Raw genomic sequence first — 16,663 nt, 5'->3', positions numbered from 1 at the left:
GGGCTTCCCAGCAGCTTCCTGAAGCCGAACGCCAAACCCGAACTTCCGGCTTCGGCTTCCGGGAAGCCCCCCGGTTGTTTTAAAAGGTGACAGCTGGGCTGCGGGGCTTCCCAGCAGCCTCCCGAACGCCGAACCCGGAAGTTCGGGTTTGGCGTTCGTAAGACGAAAAAAGTTCGTAAGAAGAGGCAAAAATTTTGTGAACCTCGGGTTCGTATCTCGGGTTGTTCGTAAGACGAGGGGTTCGTATCTTGAGGTACCACTGTATTAGATTAGAAAATTTGGGTTAAGAGCAACCATCTAAAACGCAACCATTTGAAATTTGAACATGTTGACCTTGAAACTTTAGTTACAAAAGTAAAGATAAACAGAAATGATGCTTAAATTAAGTGTTAAGTATGACACCTGACTGTATAGATGAACAAAAAAAATCAGCGTAAGGAAGCTAAAAGTAGCATTTAAGAGAATCCAGATTTACCACACTAATCTATTTATTTTTAACACCTGCTTTTTTGGCCATGTTTAGGTTTCTGAAACACTCTCTAACCAGATTAAATCATAATCCAAAACAATGAAACTAAAAACCAAAGGCAATTAAAATATAAATTTATGTAGGTGGGAAACTAGTGAAGGGCCTATTTTGATTTGGGTTTGTTTGGATAAAGGGGCCCCTTCCTCTCCACCTGAAAAAATAGCATCCATTTTTTGTTCCTTTCTCCATGCTTTGTGGATGGAAACAAGCAGATGTGTGTTCACTGGCTTTTGCAGTAGACTTCTGTGCATAACATTTACAACCTAGTTCACATGTTGCTTTACACAAGATGCCCAAGATCTCATTGAAGTTCTCACTTCAAACCAAGCTCCTGTTTACAGAATAAAGTAAGTGGGCATATGCAAGAGATAAAAAAACTAAAAGCAGACATTGCTCAGGAAATAGCTCTACCTTATGTTCTTCTCGTTATTTTCCTGGCACAATGCTGGCTTATGAATCCAGGTTTATCAGACTAGACTAGACCAGTGTTTCCCAACCTTGGCAACTTGGAGATAGCTGGACTTCAACTCCCAGAATTCCCAAGCCAGCGAATGCTGGCTGGGGAATTCTGGGAGTTGAAGTCCAGCTATCTTCAAGTTGCCAAGGTTGGGAAACGCTGGAGGACTAGACCATGGTTGATTAATTATAGCTCGCGAAGACACACAAGGACACTGTTTCGAACATTAGCTATCAAATCCGGTCTCGGGTTCAATTTCCAAATCATTTTTGCCCCAATCGCTCTTTTACTAAGGAATGGTTTGAAGTGGAATGCAAAGACGGGCTTGTGTATACTGTACTGCAATTAACAGGCACGCATTCTTTCCTATCCTGACGCTATTTTTTTTAAAAGCGGGGGAGTTTGATTTCTCCGGTCGTGCATTTTAGTGGAAAGAGAGGAAGTTGGAAAAGAAAGGAAGGATACACCAATCGGACACCGCCAAGAAGAGAAGGCTATGATTGATGTTTATTCTGTTTAATCAAGCTTAAAGATATTTCGAAATACCGTTGTCTCAGCCACTCAGATAACAAAATTTGGAGGCTAGAAATTGATTGACACAGCAGCTATCTAATAATATCGAAGCAGTTTCAGGAAGCGAGCTTGCATGGCTTAAGTGGTGGGCGGGCAGTCTAAACCGCCTCAGCGTGTACTCTCAAAGTATCTTGCTGGTGGGAGGGTGAAGGAGCGCGTGACGAGACTCTAGAGTGACAAAGATTGTATCCAATGGGGCTGGAAGTATCGAGCCAATGTGACCAATAGAAAAAGCGAACTGGGTTGGCGAGGGCAGCGCGGTGACTGTGGGTTAGATAGGGTGTGAGAAGTTAGTGGCGCTGCTGCTGTGAGGGGACGGAGACGGCGTTCCCCCCCCCTCCCACGGCTGAAGCTTGGATCAACGCGCGATGCTTACGGACGGCACAGCCGCCCCGACTCCCACCGGCGATGAGGAAATAGACTCGGTGACGCCCCGTGCTGCCCCGGCCGCCATCGTTGAGGCCTCCACGGTCGGGCCTAACCCGTTGGGGTTGCGGGCCGTGCGCCTCTTCGGAGAGGCTGGGCCCTGTGGGCCGATAGGCTCGGTAACAACTTCGGGAGAGGCCGGGGCTGCTGCCGCCGCTGCCGCCCTCGACTTTAAACTGGCGGCCGCTGTCCTGAGAAGTGGGGGCGGCGGTGGATCTGGCAGCGACGAGGACGAAGTGTCTGAGGTGAGAGAGGCCTTCGCTCCCGCCAGGCTATCCGCGAAGGATGGTCGCCATCTCAAACGGGGCTCCCTGCGGTGCTGGGTGCCAGCCCCGCCCGTCAGGCTCCGGGATCCTTTCTGCAGGCCCTTCTCGGTCGCATAAAGAAGGGTGGAGACCCGGCCAGCCGCCCCAACACCCAAATCGGCCCCCGGTTGCCTCCTATTTTAATAGGAGGAGGGCCGAGGCCTCATCTTCTTTCTTGATTCATTGTGTAAAGGGAGAGCAACTGGAGACGAGCCCTGCTCGCTCCTTTATTAGCCCGTCTCTCTCGCCTTACCTGTTCAGGTCTCTCGATGATGGCGGAAGCGATCTTCGCTTTCTGCAGAATCTTCTTTCCCGCGCCTGCGAGGGGTTTTATTCTGGAAAGTTGTGCTAATTGCTTTTTCGAGGCTGGCGAGAGATCCGTGAGAGTAATAAAATGACCTTTTTGTGTTAGTTTTAACGTGTACATTTAATTTAGATCCCTTTGACTAGAATTGTACTTACCTTGATAGTTTTCTGTGTGTTTAGATGCAACTGAGGATTCCTTCTCAATGTACGAGTCTTCAACTTCATCTCAGATTTTTTTTAAAAAGTGTCTTAAGCTGCATGTATTTATTTTAAGAATGCCAGGAAATTCAGATAGATGATAGTCTGATCTGGATACTCATATGGCTTCTCACATTCAAATTTAAATGTGCCTAACTAGACATGTAGGAACATCATAGTTGCACATAATGGTGTGGTTTATTTCCAGAAATGAGTAATTGCTTTCAGGTATGTGGGGGGGAAACAGCAGGTACTATTTTCACCCTGGATATCATTTTTAAGGAGTTATGTTTATGGTAATGGGTAAAGTGTATATTATAATTTGTTGCATTATTTACTTTTTATTTGTAGCTTCACATATGAAGATATTACAAAATCTTTTGAAAGACCACTAAATAATAGTGATAATAGAAATTCTGAAGGCATTATGTGTAGTAAGGAGGATATCATTAGAATTAATTGCAAATACAGTATTTGTTGCAAAATTCAGATTTGTTTTCCCAGGAGGATTTAGATAGGATAGTATTAATACATTTAAAGAAAAAGATTACAGGTAAATCCTTGATTTACAACAATTCATTTAGTGACACAGTGGCACTAAAAAAGTGACTTATGACCTGTTTTTACACTTAGCAACTGTTGCAGTATCCCCATGATCAAAATTTGGATTCCTGTTGTAGTGTCTCAGGGTCATGTGATTTACCTTTTGCAACCTTTTGACAGGCAAAGGCAATGAGAAAGCCAGATTTACCTTACTTAACTATTATTAAACAAGTGCCAAGATTCACTTAACTGTGGCAAGAAAGATAATAAAATATGACAATTTACTTAATCTGTCTTGCTTAGCAGCAGAAGTTTTGGGCTCAATTGTAGTTGTAAATCAAGGATTTCCTATAATTGATTGTTCTCCAATCTAATGTTTTTCAGAATTCTTAAATTTTCATAAACCTTTTCATAAAAAGGTTTTAAGAATTTTTGCACACATGGATGGCACTAGATTGGGCAAGGTTTAATTCATTGGTACTAGCGCGTGGAAGATAGAATAAATTATTTACTGGCCAAGTATGATGGGACACACAATAAATTTGTGTCTGATGCATAAATTCACAGTGCTTATAGTGCATAATTGAGTACAAATTCTCAATTCCATCCATATGAAACAGAAAAAATAGTTATAGAACAGTCAAGAATATACCTAATTTTTTATATGGACATTGATGCTAATTTAATGAAGGCCAGATTATTAAACCTAAGATCTTGCTTTAAGTTCTCTGATTTTTATAATAAGAAGCTACTGCAAACAATTTTCTTTAAGCATTTGAATTTTGAAGGGGAGTGTTAGGTATGTATACAGTATGATATGACGGTTAAAGATAAATGATTATTAAAATATAGGGTATATAAGTTCAATTTACCTGGAAGTAGTAAATTGCTATGGCTCTAAAATTTTGAAGTGGTCTGCAGAAAAGGGGCATTGAAACCGAACTTTACTTTCTATATCAAAAATGTAGATTTCCGATGTTAATTATTTGGGACCCTTACCTTCATTTTTCATGTTTAGTATTCATGTTCTCTAGGATCAGAAGCTATGCCATGGCCCTGTTTATATTTTAACATAATATTTCCTCTTATCAGCTTGCCTATGAATAATCTCCTATATGTCTGCTTCAGACTATTAGTTTGGTTAGGATGTTTTACAGTGTTCATGCACATATATGATTATGTTGTGTCTGGGGGTTTCATTATTACCTTACTTTGGGGAGAAAGGAAGCAGCATTTCAGGCTTGCTAGTCAGACATTTGAATGTGGGCCATTGGTTAAAATTATGGCCAAGTCAGAATTTAAAATCACAAGTTGTAAATACGTTTTGTAGTAATTTACTTGCTTTTGTAGGCCTAGATGACACATTTCACACCTGAGATTAGTATAAACTTAATTTACCTTTTCAGATATTTAGACTGGTTCACTCTATCCTAAGCCATAAAATGATTCAGCTTTGACTTAATTCTTGTATAAACCCAGCTATTATAATAAACCAGAGTTTATAAATCTTAATTTATGTAATGTACTAACAAATAACCATGCGAAGGTGGCTGATACACCAGCCAACATAATGAATGACTAGTCAACATTATAGTTTGCTATATTAGATGATATAGTACCCACTTTACGTATAGTTACATGAATCAGTCTGGGTTGGTCTTGCAAATGTACACTCACTGAAATAATAGAATTTTAGGATTGGAAAGGACTTTACAGGTCATCTTGTCCAATCTGCTCAATGCAGAACTCTGACCATCCCAAACAAATGGCTATTCAGGCTTTTCTTGGAAACCTCTAGTGATGGAACACTACAGTTTCAGGAGGAGGCTGTTCCATTGCTTAATTTACAATTAAGAAATTCCTCATTTCAGGTTTGGATCCCTTACTGTAAAGCTGCCACCTATTGGAAGCTCTTATCTTATTCTGAAGGATATATCAACACAATGTTGCCTGTGTCATTCCTTCATATGGATTGGAAGACTGCTGTCTTATCCCCTATTACCTTCTCTTTTTAGGCTAAACATATCAAATTCCTTTAACCGTTTTTTGATAGGATTTAGCCTCCAAGCTGCTTACCATCTTTATTACTATTCTTTGCACTTTCCAGTTTCTCAGCATCCTTTTTGTTCTAGTGACTGGGAGCGTGCACCATACAGTCATACTATCAGTACTCATGATTTTGTCATTATACCTCTTGGTACAGCCTAAAACTGCATGCTGTTTTAGCAACTGCAGTACATTGCTGTTCATACTACGATGAGAAAAATACAGGGGTGGGTGGATGTTGTAGATAATTGCAGGAAGAAAGTTAATTGAATTGTTCCCTTTTTATTCTTAAAATCACTTCACATTGCATTTCATGGGGTACTTCCCAATTTAAAAGAAGATTGTAACTGGGATCTGCCACATCACCCACAATGTGGATTTAAAAAAAAAAAGAATACTAAGGAGAAATTAACTTTTTTTCCTGCCAATTCTCTACCTTCTTTTCTCTCCCCTCCCCCCCAATCTGATTTCAGAGCTAGATTCCAACTGACAGGAAAAGCTTAGAAAACAAACTGGGTAAGTGAGCAATGTGTGAGGGAGGCAAGGATTTATTCACCATACCACTTTGAATTTGACTCACTATTAAATATGTAATTGTGCTCAATTCTTTAAATTTCACTGTCCTGGGTTTGCTGCCATCATATTTGTATTATAGAAGATTCTTAAAAACTTTAGTTTCATTATCCATTTAGGAAAAGTAAATTCATCAAGACAAGGATGAAACAAACAAAATTTAAACCAAACATTAATCCATAATGTGGTTTGCTTGTTTGTAATTGAAAGTATGAAACTAGCAATTAGCATTTCTAAACTCTGATCTGTGTTTAGTGATTATGTCAAGGAAAAAAATCCCCACAAAATGTAAGGATTCTTAGTGCATTTAGAAACCATTTATGCACTTTTTTCAATAACATGATTTAACAAAATAATTATTGGATAATTAGATTTGTGTTAGATGAATTCAAATTCTAAATTTTAAACAAATTGTTCATAAACACAATGAATGTAAATGTAATCTGACAGTACCTGTCAAATCTATATTTTCTTGAAACAATCAGTAGATCTTTACAAACGCAATTACAGAACTTACCGGTACTTATTCTTTCTTATTACCTATTATTACATAGTGTTGTTATAAACCATATTTCTATTTGCACTTTGGTAGTAGCTGCATCTGAGCTGGTTTGGTGGATAAGGCAATGATGGCAAACCTTTTTTTCCCTCAAGTGCCAAAGGCGCACACACATGTGCCCACAGCCATAATTCAATGCCTTCCACATGCCCCGCCCTGCCATGTGCTCATGACCCCTTGCTCTCCTGACTTCCAATAGGCTTGTTTTTCATCCTCCCAAGGCTCCAGAGGCTTGCCTGGAGAGGGCAAAAATGGGCTTCCCCCCCCGCCCTCTGGAGGCTGAAAAAAACCCTCCCAGAGCCTCCCGGTGAACGGAAAATCAGCTGGCTGGCATGCTGGAACTGAGTTAAGGCAATGGCTTGCGTGCCAGCAGATATGAGTTCTAGTCCTGCCTTGGGCATGAAGCTAGCTATTAACCTTTGGCCAGTCATTTTCTTTCAGCCCTAGGATGGAGGAAATGGCAAACCACTTTAGAAAAACCTTGTAAAGGCAGTATCTGGGAATTGGAGAACTTTCAATTTTTATAACAAGAGAGATAAAAAAGTGATCAGTATTAACTTTTGAAGCAGTGGTGAGCCAAAATCCTGAATTTACTAGCAGTGATATGAAGGGGCATGCAATATTTTCTGACTTTCAGACTTTAATGAATGACAACAAGAGCACCACCATCCCACTAAATAAGCATAGAACTATTATATGTTTTAGCATGGAAAGTTCCTTGGTTTAGAATTCTTATATATTTTATTAAATCAAGCCAGATTATGCATTTTATTGTTTGTTTATATGCTATATTGTCCTTACAAATAATTTCAATGTGGAGATATAGTTAACTTTTTAAAAATATATTTTTTTAAAGCTACAGTTCAAAAAAATCCAGTAAAAGCACTCAAATGCTTTTACCCATATTTTCTGAAGTATCTGAAACAAGACAACAGGGCCAACAAAAAGTGCAGAATTTAATTAAGCTTAGGTGATCAGTTACACTTAATAAGGAAAATTCATAGTTGGCTATGCCTATTGAGATACCTTTTCTCATATTGCTAATATAGTGAATTGATTGTCAGATGGGATTCTTTCAAGAAGGTATCATCATTAAATCTTTTAAGTGATGAGCAGGTATCTCAGAGAGCAGGTGCTCCATCAAATTTCCTTAAATATTGTATTTGTATATCATCCTGAAATTAAAGTAGTGGCTAACTAATAGCCTTTGGAAACCCTTTAGAATTAATACGACATGACTTGTATGGTATGGGTGAGCATAGCCTTTGTATGTTTTGTGTAAGCTATAACTTCTGGAATAGCTTGATCTGGTCTTGGAACTTTGAAAGGATTAGTGTGTTCAAGTTATTCTTGGTCAACAAAGGCCATTATTGGAGCTGGAAGAAAGCACTCCATATTATGGAGTTTAACAAGCCTAAAATCTGCCGCTGTAATAAATCACAATACTTTGTGTCTCTGCATAAATGAGAATTGCAGAATTCCTGGGCAGTAATTTAATAAGGCTGGAAATGGGATTTGAATTTACAAAATCATTTTTAGCTTTTTTTGTAGTCAACCTATAGGGACTTGAAAGGTGAAATTACTATTTTTACAGTCATGCTTTAATATAGTTTTAGCATCTAATGGTGGATTACTGCTTAGTCCATCTCCTTGAAATATCAATAAGATGAGCATAATACAATTCTTTACAAAAATTAAAAGGTTTTAACAAACCTGTTCTGTTCAAGATTTGTTTCTAAAATCCTAAAAAAGAGTTTACTGCCCAAATAATCAAAACAAGTTAATTTATATTTATATGAGTGTGCAGAGGAAATGATATCATAAAACTTACTTAGCTTTAGTGTTGCGGTTGCTTGGATTGCTCTGATCATATAAAAGTCAAGTTCCCTTCCTAACACAGCTTGTAACAAAGATGCAACCAGAGCTATATAAATATTTATACATAAGGGGCAGGGCAATAGAATATGAGTTGCCTATCTACCTTTACTCAGAAGGGCGAATACATACAGGACAGCAAAAGGACCATATTATATTAACTTGTTAATAGCACTGAAAGAAAAACATTTATTTCGGCCAATATAAAGACCCACTTATATTTCAGTTCTATAACACTCAAGAAGCAGGGAGAGATACCCTAGGCACTTCTACACAGATCAGAAATCAAATATTTCCAATTAGGTATTTCTATTTAACTTTTTCAAGCAAAAGCAATGACAAATACAGAGGAAAACTTATTTATTTATTAGATATTAGATTTCTATGCCACCCTATTCCCCAGTCTCAGGAATAAGCTGATGAGCTAGAAGCTGCTTTTTCAGTGTCTTTTTTACACACATAGACCATAATTTAACAAAATAATCCTGCTGCAGTAAAGATAAATTTAATTCATGAATTGATAATGAATCAAAATCTCAATTGAAATTATACTACAAGGTTAGACCATAGAACATCAGACTAAATCACCTCTTTAGTGGGCATAATTTAAGGAAACACTGTAAAACGGCTGACATGTTTTTACTTCAAAAACAATACTGACATAATTCCAGTAACTTTCTGAGTGCCTCCTACAGAGTATTTTGTATATGTCTTCCCATGTGTTGAGGTTGAGGAGGCAGTAATCCTATTATTAACAATTTCCCATCTTTTCCCCATTTTTTTAAAAAAAACTTAAGATTTTAATAGTTCTTTAGAATTACATTAACTGTAATTATCCCAAGTACCTAGGGAATTTTTCTCAAGACAACAGATTTTTCTGGAGGATTACATCATCCAATGCCAAGGTGTGTAGGCTGCCAGGAAGCTTGTGGATGTACTTTGCTAGATCAGCAAATCATTTGATCAATACAATTGTATACAAATTAAATGCACTTATTCTTTTTTGAGTAGGCATTGCTTTAGACAGATTTCTTACATTGGCTCTAAAAATTACACTTAGTTTTCGGATGTTATTGCAATATTTCAGCTGTTGAACAACTAGCAGGTATTTCTTTATGGATGGTATGCCAATTTCCTCTAGCTTTTCTCCAGATTGAAGACAAAACCAGATTTCTTAAATTTACCACAAGCTATATATGAATTTTCATATGTGAGATTATGTGTTTGCCATATAGGTGCTGAAAAATTAAACATTGATTAAAGTAGCTTGGCAATATGAATTTGAGGTTTATTAAAACCTAAAAAAATTTGAACAGAAAATAGGGCAGAATTATAATATTGCATTAAACTTGTATGCTATCTGATATTGAGTCTCAATGGCTCACAACAATCCAAAAAAGAAATAAAAATCAGTAAAGAATACACAAAAAATAAAACATCCCAGGCAATATGAAAGGGGTCCACCTCTGCAAAGGCCTGAGTGAAAAGCCAATTCTGTACAGGTCTTCTAAATGACAAGTCATCACGTGCCCACAACAGATTTATGACCTAATTTCAATGGTTGTCATTATGCAAATCACCCAAGATTGTTAAGACATCCTGCGACTTTGTAATTTTACTACTGACTTCTCCATCGCTTATCAGACACTGGCAATCACGTGTATAAAGATTAATTGTGACTGGAACAGTGCAATGGTTGTAAATGTTACTACTGGCAAAGCACACAAATTTCGCTCATGTGACTGCAGGGACATTGTGACAATCATTAAATGCAAGGACTGGTCATAATGTTTTTCAGTACTATTGTAATTTAAACAGTTGCTAAGCAGAACAATCATTACATGAGGACTACCTGTATCCTCCGGTCTGGATGGCCTATACAGAGTCACTGACTCTTGGTAGATCTTAGTTGGAGACAGTTCCTCTCCATCCAAACCTACATAATCCTTGTCCTGGGATTATAAATATTAAAATATTGTAATATAGATTAGCAAAATTTTCTGATCTTGGATTAGCCTTTTCAGCATTCCTAGCAAAGAACAAAACAAATTGTTCAAAGGTATGTTCTAATCTCAGGACAAAGTGAGAAATTCTCTTCAAAATAAACTCTTCTTATATCCCAAAATTATTTTATCAATAATTCCACATCATGGCAACTTGGAGTGCAGTATCTAATGAAACATAGATTGTATCTTGTGCTATTTGATAATGCAATTTGTGGACAAGAAGAATTAGAGAGTCAGTTAACTTAACATGTTTCAGGTTTTAGAATAATTTTGAACTGTTTGCAAAGAGATTTAAGATGGTTTGAAAATCTTGAGTTTTACAAATATGGAGTCAACTGTTACTGCCCAGGCATTCCCTGCCCTGTTTTGCTAAAGTTGGTGAGAGAACCAGTTTGGTATAGAGGTAAAAATTATGGTACAGAAACCAGGAGACAATGAATTCTAGTCACACCTTAGACATGTAAAACCAGCTGGGTAATTTTGGGATAGTCTCTTTTTCTCAGCTATACCCTTTGATTGTTGTTGTGAGAATAGGAGGAGAAATAAATAAATATGTATGTTTGCTGCCTTTAGTTATTTATAAGGTAATAAACATAGGATTCTAAAATAAATAAATAATGCATATTTAATTAAGAATTATAGGGACTATTGACAAGGGTTGACAAAACCCTTTTATCCGTACTCTCTGATAACAATTTAGGGATTAGAATAAAAAGTTTCCTTTGCTTGATTCACAGCAAGATGGTAATAAGGGTCAGAATGCAGTTTCAAGGACAGTATTGTATGCAATTGTTTTTGAGCTGGATATAAAAGATCTACACTCATTGCAAAATACAGATCAGCAAAGTTTAGACAATATGCTTTGTGAGACTGCTGCAGCATTTGTAAAGGCCTTCTACCCCTCTCTTTCTATTTATGTATTCTTTCTTGCATTTGGCAAAGATATATGGGATATTATAAATTTTATCTACGTTTCTGTGGTGTCTTTGTATTTTGCCTGTCCTATTTCTTGGCCAGGTGGTGGAGCAAGAAGATATCTGCAAATGTTTACAGTTTCTTTTAAAAGTTTTTCTGTGTATGCTTTTAAGTCCATTACAGTTAATCTAATTTTGGGGTGTATTTTAGAACCTAATTTTTTTAGCTTAACCTCAAGTATATATGAAAATGTTCAAAATAAAATCAATATATAGAAGTATTTTCTCAATGAAGATTTTAATCAATGTTTGATTGATCATTATGATCAATCAAACATTGTTCTCAATGAAGATGACCTAGTAACTCTCTTCTATTCTATTCTAAACTCATTGTTTAATATAGGAATTTTAAACATGTTTACAACACTTATAAAACTCATTTCCTTCCTTGGCCTCTTTTCATCCGTTGATAGTTCTTAGGTTGATAGTTCTTAGTATGTACAAATCCCCTATTTAACTTTTTGGCCATATTGCGTAAAATGAGGGATCAAGGGCTTATCTTGAACTTCGTTGTTCTTGATAATGGAACACTTGAACCATTTCAAATATTGTTTTGTTTTATTATTTGATTATAGAATACTCAAAATATTTTGATTTTTGTTCTGTGAACACAACCTACATGAAACATTCCAATGGAACGCTCCAGTAGAGCTGTTTTTTTTCCCCTCAGCTCAGCATTTTCCCCATTTCATGCATGCTCTACTAAATCACTTTTTTACCTATTTAAATAATCAAAAATACAGAAGCTGTTAATTTTATCATACTTGTATTTTTACTAAATGTAATAATGAACTGTTCCATGGGGATAGCAACTACAAATACTTACTGCTTTGAAACTGAGAAATAAATGTTTATATTGTACATGTTACTTGCTGTTTTATAAAACAATACATGTTTTTGACATAAAAGATGTTCTCCAATAGCACAAAAATACTTCCATGTTAGCGTTAAATTGTACCTAGAATTCTTCCCATGTCAGTTCAAATATCACATTTCTTTATTAAAATAACTAGTAAACAGATACTAATTAACTCAGAGTATCTAGTCTTCCCTTTTGTTGATAAAACATAAGGAAAAAGAGTAAAGGCAGATAGTAAACTTGTCAGAATATAACAGTACTACTGGACTCAGTGAATTTTGTTCTTGATAAAAATGTAAATACTTGTAATTCACATTTTGTAGTTATTGGAAAATTGGATAAAGAAAAGAGGGGTTTGCGTGCTTAATATGGGTTCTAGATTTTTGAACTAATTAAGCAACTTTATCTCAACTTGCAGCCATTTAAATTCTGTCTTGAGAGGGATCTATAAAGTGACAAATAAAGTTTTATAGTCCATAGTCATAAAGCATGAATGTTTCTTATAATTTTAATTGTCTGTGGAGATTTTCAGTCATCTAGGTCATGGATGTCCCAAAGGTGCTTTTTTTCAAGCGGCAATTGGACTTTCTGATTTTTCTTTGAAGATATTTCACTTCTCATCACTTCTTGGATGAGAAGCAAAGCATCTTCAAAAAAACTCCAGAAAGTTCAGTTGCCTCTTGAAAAAAAGCACCTTTGATTTAAGAGAAGTAGTTAAAACATGCAAAGTTTGTATTAATGCAGTTAGGTTTATATCCCCACTTTCTCTCTAGAACACAAAATAGTATATATGGTAATCCAGATTTATCCTTATCAGAAGAACCCCATAAAATAAATACAATTAAATTCTCATGGAATAAGTAAATGCTTGTTCTACATTGACTTATTGTACATTTGTTTAGAAGCATACATTACCAAGAAAGATGAATGTATACGTAGGGTTTTTTCCCTAAGGAAAATTGGATTAACATTCACAGATAGAATATTCTTGAAAAGTTGTAGTACACAGGACAAAAGGCAATTTTTTTCCATAGTGGCCAACCAGATGCATTGGAAAAATGACATAAGGATGACATTATTTTCTTTACCCAGTTATGTTTCATATCAGCTAGAATTTATTTTATGGACTTACTGGGTTCTATAAAAAAATAAAATCTTTAAAATAAATTAAATTAAAAATTCAATGTTTGGTGAAATGTTTCTTTTGACCATTTTCCTCAATACCCAGGGAGTACAATTTATAAGTTTGGCAAGACAAGTGAGAAGGTTGTCTCGTCCTGTGCCCCCCCCCCCCAAAATAATAATAATATGTCAGATAGATAAATTTCTGGCAGTGGGGAATCTTCAAAGAGGCTTCTGGTGACTTAAGTAACTAGACTGGTTTGTCTTGAAAGAAACAGGCCTTAAGAAATCAGATTGCAACTAATACAACTCTTAGTATAGACATTGTATGATTTTATGAGCTTCCCACAATATTTGAAATAGGTATTATGAAAAACAGAATGCTGGATTAAGAGCCTTTTGCAGCAGAGTTCTTTTGTTATAAGATCTTCATCTTTCACTTCTTAACATTTATTAACATAAAGATATATTTATTCAAAGGACTCACGCTAGAGCTTTCATGTATAAGGCATATTGTAGCAATAGTTTCTTTAAAAATGCAATTGCCACTGACTAATCAGTATATTCAGGGTCTTTTCAAGGGGAACCCCAGATGAAGTGCATTATAGAAATAGAGTGATGAAATGTCATTTAAAGATGAAGTTTTATTGAGCCAATGCAATATTTTTTATTTAAGAATATATATTAATGATGAATTGTCATAAATCTAATTGTTAAAAATAAGCTGCTGATCTTGATCCTATAATTGTATGCGTTAACTCAATTCCTCCTTTCCCACATTATCATAATACTTGTTTTCTATTATGATCTTTTCTTTACTTCTTCAATAGCAAAAGCCAAAATATTTTTTAAAAATTTCATAGAATAGTACAGTGTTCTTTATTGTACATTAACTATTTTGTTTTCACAACGTGAATTTGTTTCCCGAATTCAACAGAAAAACACTTTTCTGTGAGCTTATATAGAATGATTTTGCATAAGTTGTTTTAATTTTTTACTGTAAAAGCTTGTCTAAGCTTATCTTGATATAATTATACTGAATAATGTAAATAACCAGATAAAAGTATTCTGTGTGCTGTGTTATAAATGACGCATGCTTTGTTCAGTTACCGTATTTTTCAGAGTGTAAGATGTATCTTTTTGCCCCCCAAAAGAGGGTGTTGCGTCGTTGCGTCTTATATATCGAATACAGCCATTTTTAGCTTCTTGAAGCCCCATTCCATATCCCATTTTTGCAAAAATGGGATGCACAGAAGTTATTTTGCAAAAACAGATTTTTTTTGAACACCACGTGTTTTTCTGCGGCCGCCCGATGTACAATATTGTACGTTTTAACTCTCCTCCTCTCCCCTCCCCCCCAGCCGTCCTGCTTCTTTAAATAAAAGCTCTGCTTCCGCCCCAGCCTCCTGATCCTTTCCCTTTAATTCTCGGAGTGTTGGTACGCTCCACTTGAAGCTGAGCCTTACTGCCGCTCGCTGTTGCCACCGCCTCTTCTTCCCCCACCCACCTAAGCCTTAGTGGTAGTGTCTGACCTCCCAGCTGACCGGTCTGGAACCCCGGCTTCGAGTCCTGGCCTGTATCCCTCTTGCCTTGAGCTTCTCCTGCCCTGACTCTGAGCACCTGTGCTGCCGCCGCCGCCATGGAGGACACCGGCAGCGAGCACAACAAAGCCCCCAGCTTGTCGCCCCAGTGGGTTCTGGGTGTAAGTAAAACCAGGAATGGAGGAGGGAGGGGGAGGAAGGAAGGGAGCATCTCTACTTCATGGAAATTTGACTTTCGCTGGCGGTCTTGGAATGTATCCCCCACGAAAGTCAAGGGATCGCTGTAATCATTAGAGGAAATTTATAATCTAAATGGATGGAAGGAGAATGGTCGGACTAGATTATTCAATTCTGTTTAATGCCATCAGCCATTATGTCCTATCAGTTTCACTTTTATCTTAGTGGCCAACTATCAGATAGTAATGAAGAAAAAGCAATTGAATCTGTGTTCCCTGTCTCCCATGCATTAAATCACTGGGACAGAAGATCCGTGTTGGGCATCGTCAGATGTATGAAGTAAAGAAAATGACCTTGATGGAAATGTGCAGATGTTGCTGCCTAGGAACAAAGAGTTAGAGCACATTCTAAGCTCAGAATAGCTAGGTATAACATACAAAAGCGGCTCAGACAGATGCTTCCCTAATTCATTATATTGATGTCAGTACCACTAAATGGGACGGATTGCAAGTACCTCTAATGAAATTGATTATTATAACAATCTTACCTCTGATTGTCCAATACAACTACCTCCTTTTGTAGGGGTCCTTTGCCTAACTTGGGATGGGAGTTATAGTCCTTCTAGAACTGAGATACGCTGGAGATCTGTATGTAGGTGGATTGTTATAGGTTGTTCTGCATAGTAACTCCTTTGATAACGCTAAAAAGTTACAATTGGTATGGAATGGAACAGGCAAGCTCTCAATGGACAAACCTCTCCATTACAGAATAATTTTACATATTTATATATATAAAGTAAAATATTGTTAAAGTGACTTAAACAAATGAAAAACATAAAACTTGTAGACATGCTAATGAATTTAAGAATTGTTTGACAGTAAAATATGAAATTTTCCATTTTTCTAATGAAAGACCAGTTCTCCATATATTAATTTTTCACTTTAAAAGTGATTTTCAAAATTTTCACTTTAGACGACCAAGCACAGTTTGGATATATTACTTTCCTCCTAGCAGGTCAAATAATAATACTGTTGATGTTAATCATAATTTGAAGGATCAGGAGCAAATACTGTTTCTTTTAACTCTCCTGTGTAATCAAATAAATAATACATCAGATCCACCAAAATGTGTTTTGTACAAGCCATTCAAACATTTCACTAGAAGAACATTATCAGCAAAATTCATTAAAATATGGGCCTTGACTTACAAAAGTGCTATTAAATTTTCTGGACTGGTTGGCCGTCAGCAATATGTTGACTATTGTTAACATTTTAACTTTTAATATTCTACACACACTCAATCAAAAAAAGTTGCCATTGTTTTATGGTAATCAGAGTTGATTAATTCAGTAAGAACAGTAAGCCTGTGTTTTTTCTGTATTTTTTTAAATTTTGCGCCACGTGTACTTAAAGCAGTACTACAGGTAGTTCAGTTCATTTAGTGACCATTCAAAGTTACATCAAACTGAAAAAAGTGACTTGTTGCAGCATCCCCATAGTCACATGATCAAAATTCAGACATTTGGCAAATTTCTCACATTTATGACGGTTGCAGTAATTGTCTTTGGAACCTTTTGACAAGCAAGGTCAATGAG

At 36.5% G+C, this 16,663-nt stretch overlaps 1 protein-coding gene across 8 annotated transcripts in view; it reads left to right on the top strand.

The window, feature by feature from the left end:
• The first annotated feature begins 1,643 nt into the window (after positions 1-1,643).
• ANKHD1 (ankyrin repeat and KH domain containing 1) overlaps positions 1,644-16,663 on the top strand; it is a 153,067-nt gene continuing 138,047 nt past the window's right edge. For 4 of the 8 annotated variants that reach the window (XM_070746951.1, XM_070746950.1, XM_070746948.1 and 1 more), the window contains exon 1: positions 1,731-2,230. In XM_070746951.1, the coding sequence (XP_070603052.1) occupies positions 1,928-2,230 (303 nt within the window). In that variant the 5' untranslated portion in view covers positions 1,731-1,927. Of the gene's footprint in view, positions 2,231-16,663 lie in introns of all 8 variants that reach the window. The other 4 variants (XM_070746954.1, XM_070746949.1, XM_070746947.1 and 1 more) reach the window with 2 other exon arrangements.

The sequence above is a fragment of the Erythrolamprus reginae genome, chromosome 3, assembly GCF_031021105.1.
Source record: "Erythrolamprus reginae isolate rEryReg1 chromosome 3, rEryReg1.hap1, whole genome shotgun sequence".
Lineage (NCBI taxonomy): Eukaryota > Metazoa > Chordata > Lepidosauria > Squamata > Dipsadidae > Erythrolamprus > Erythrolamprus reginae.
This window is presented reverse-complemented; position numbering and strand designations above follow the sequence as displayed.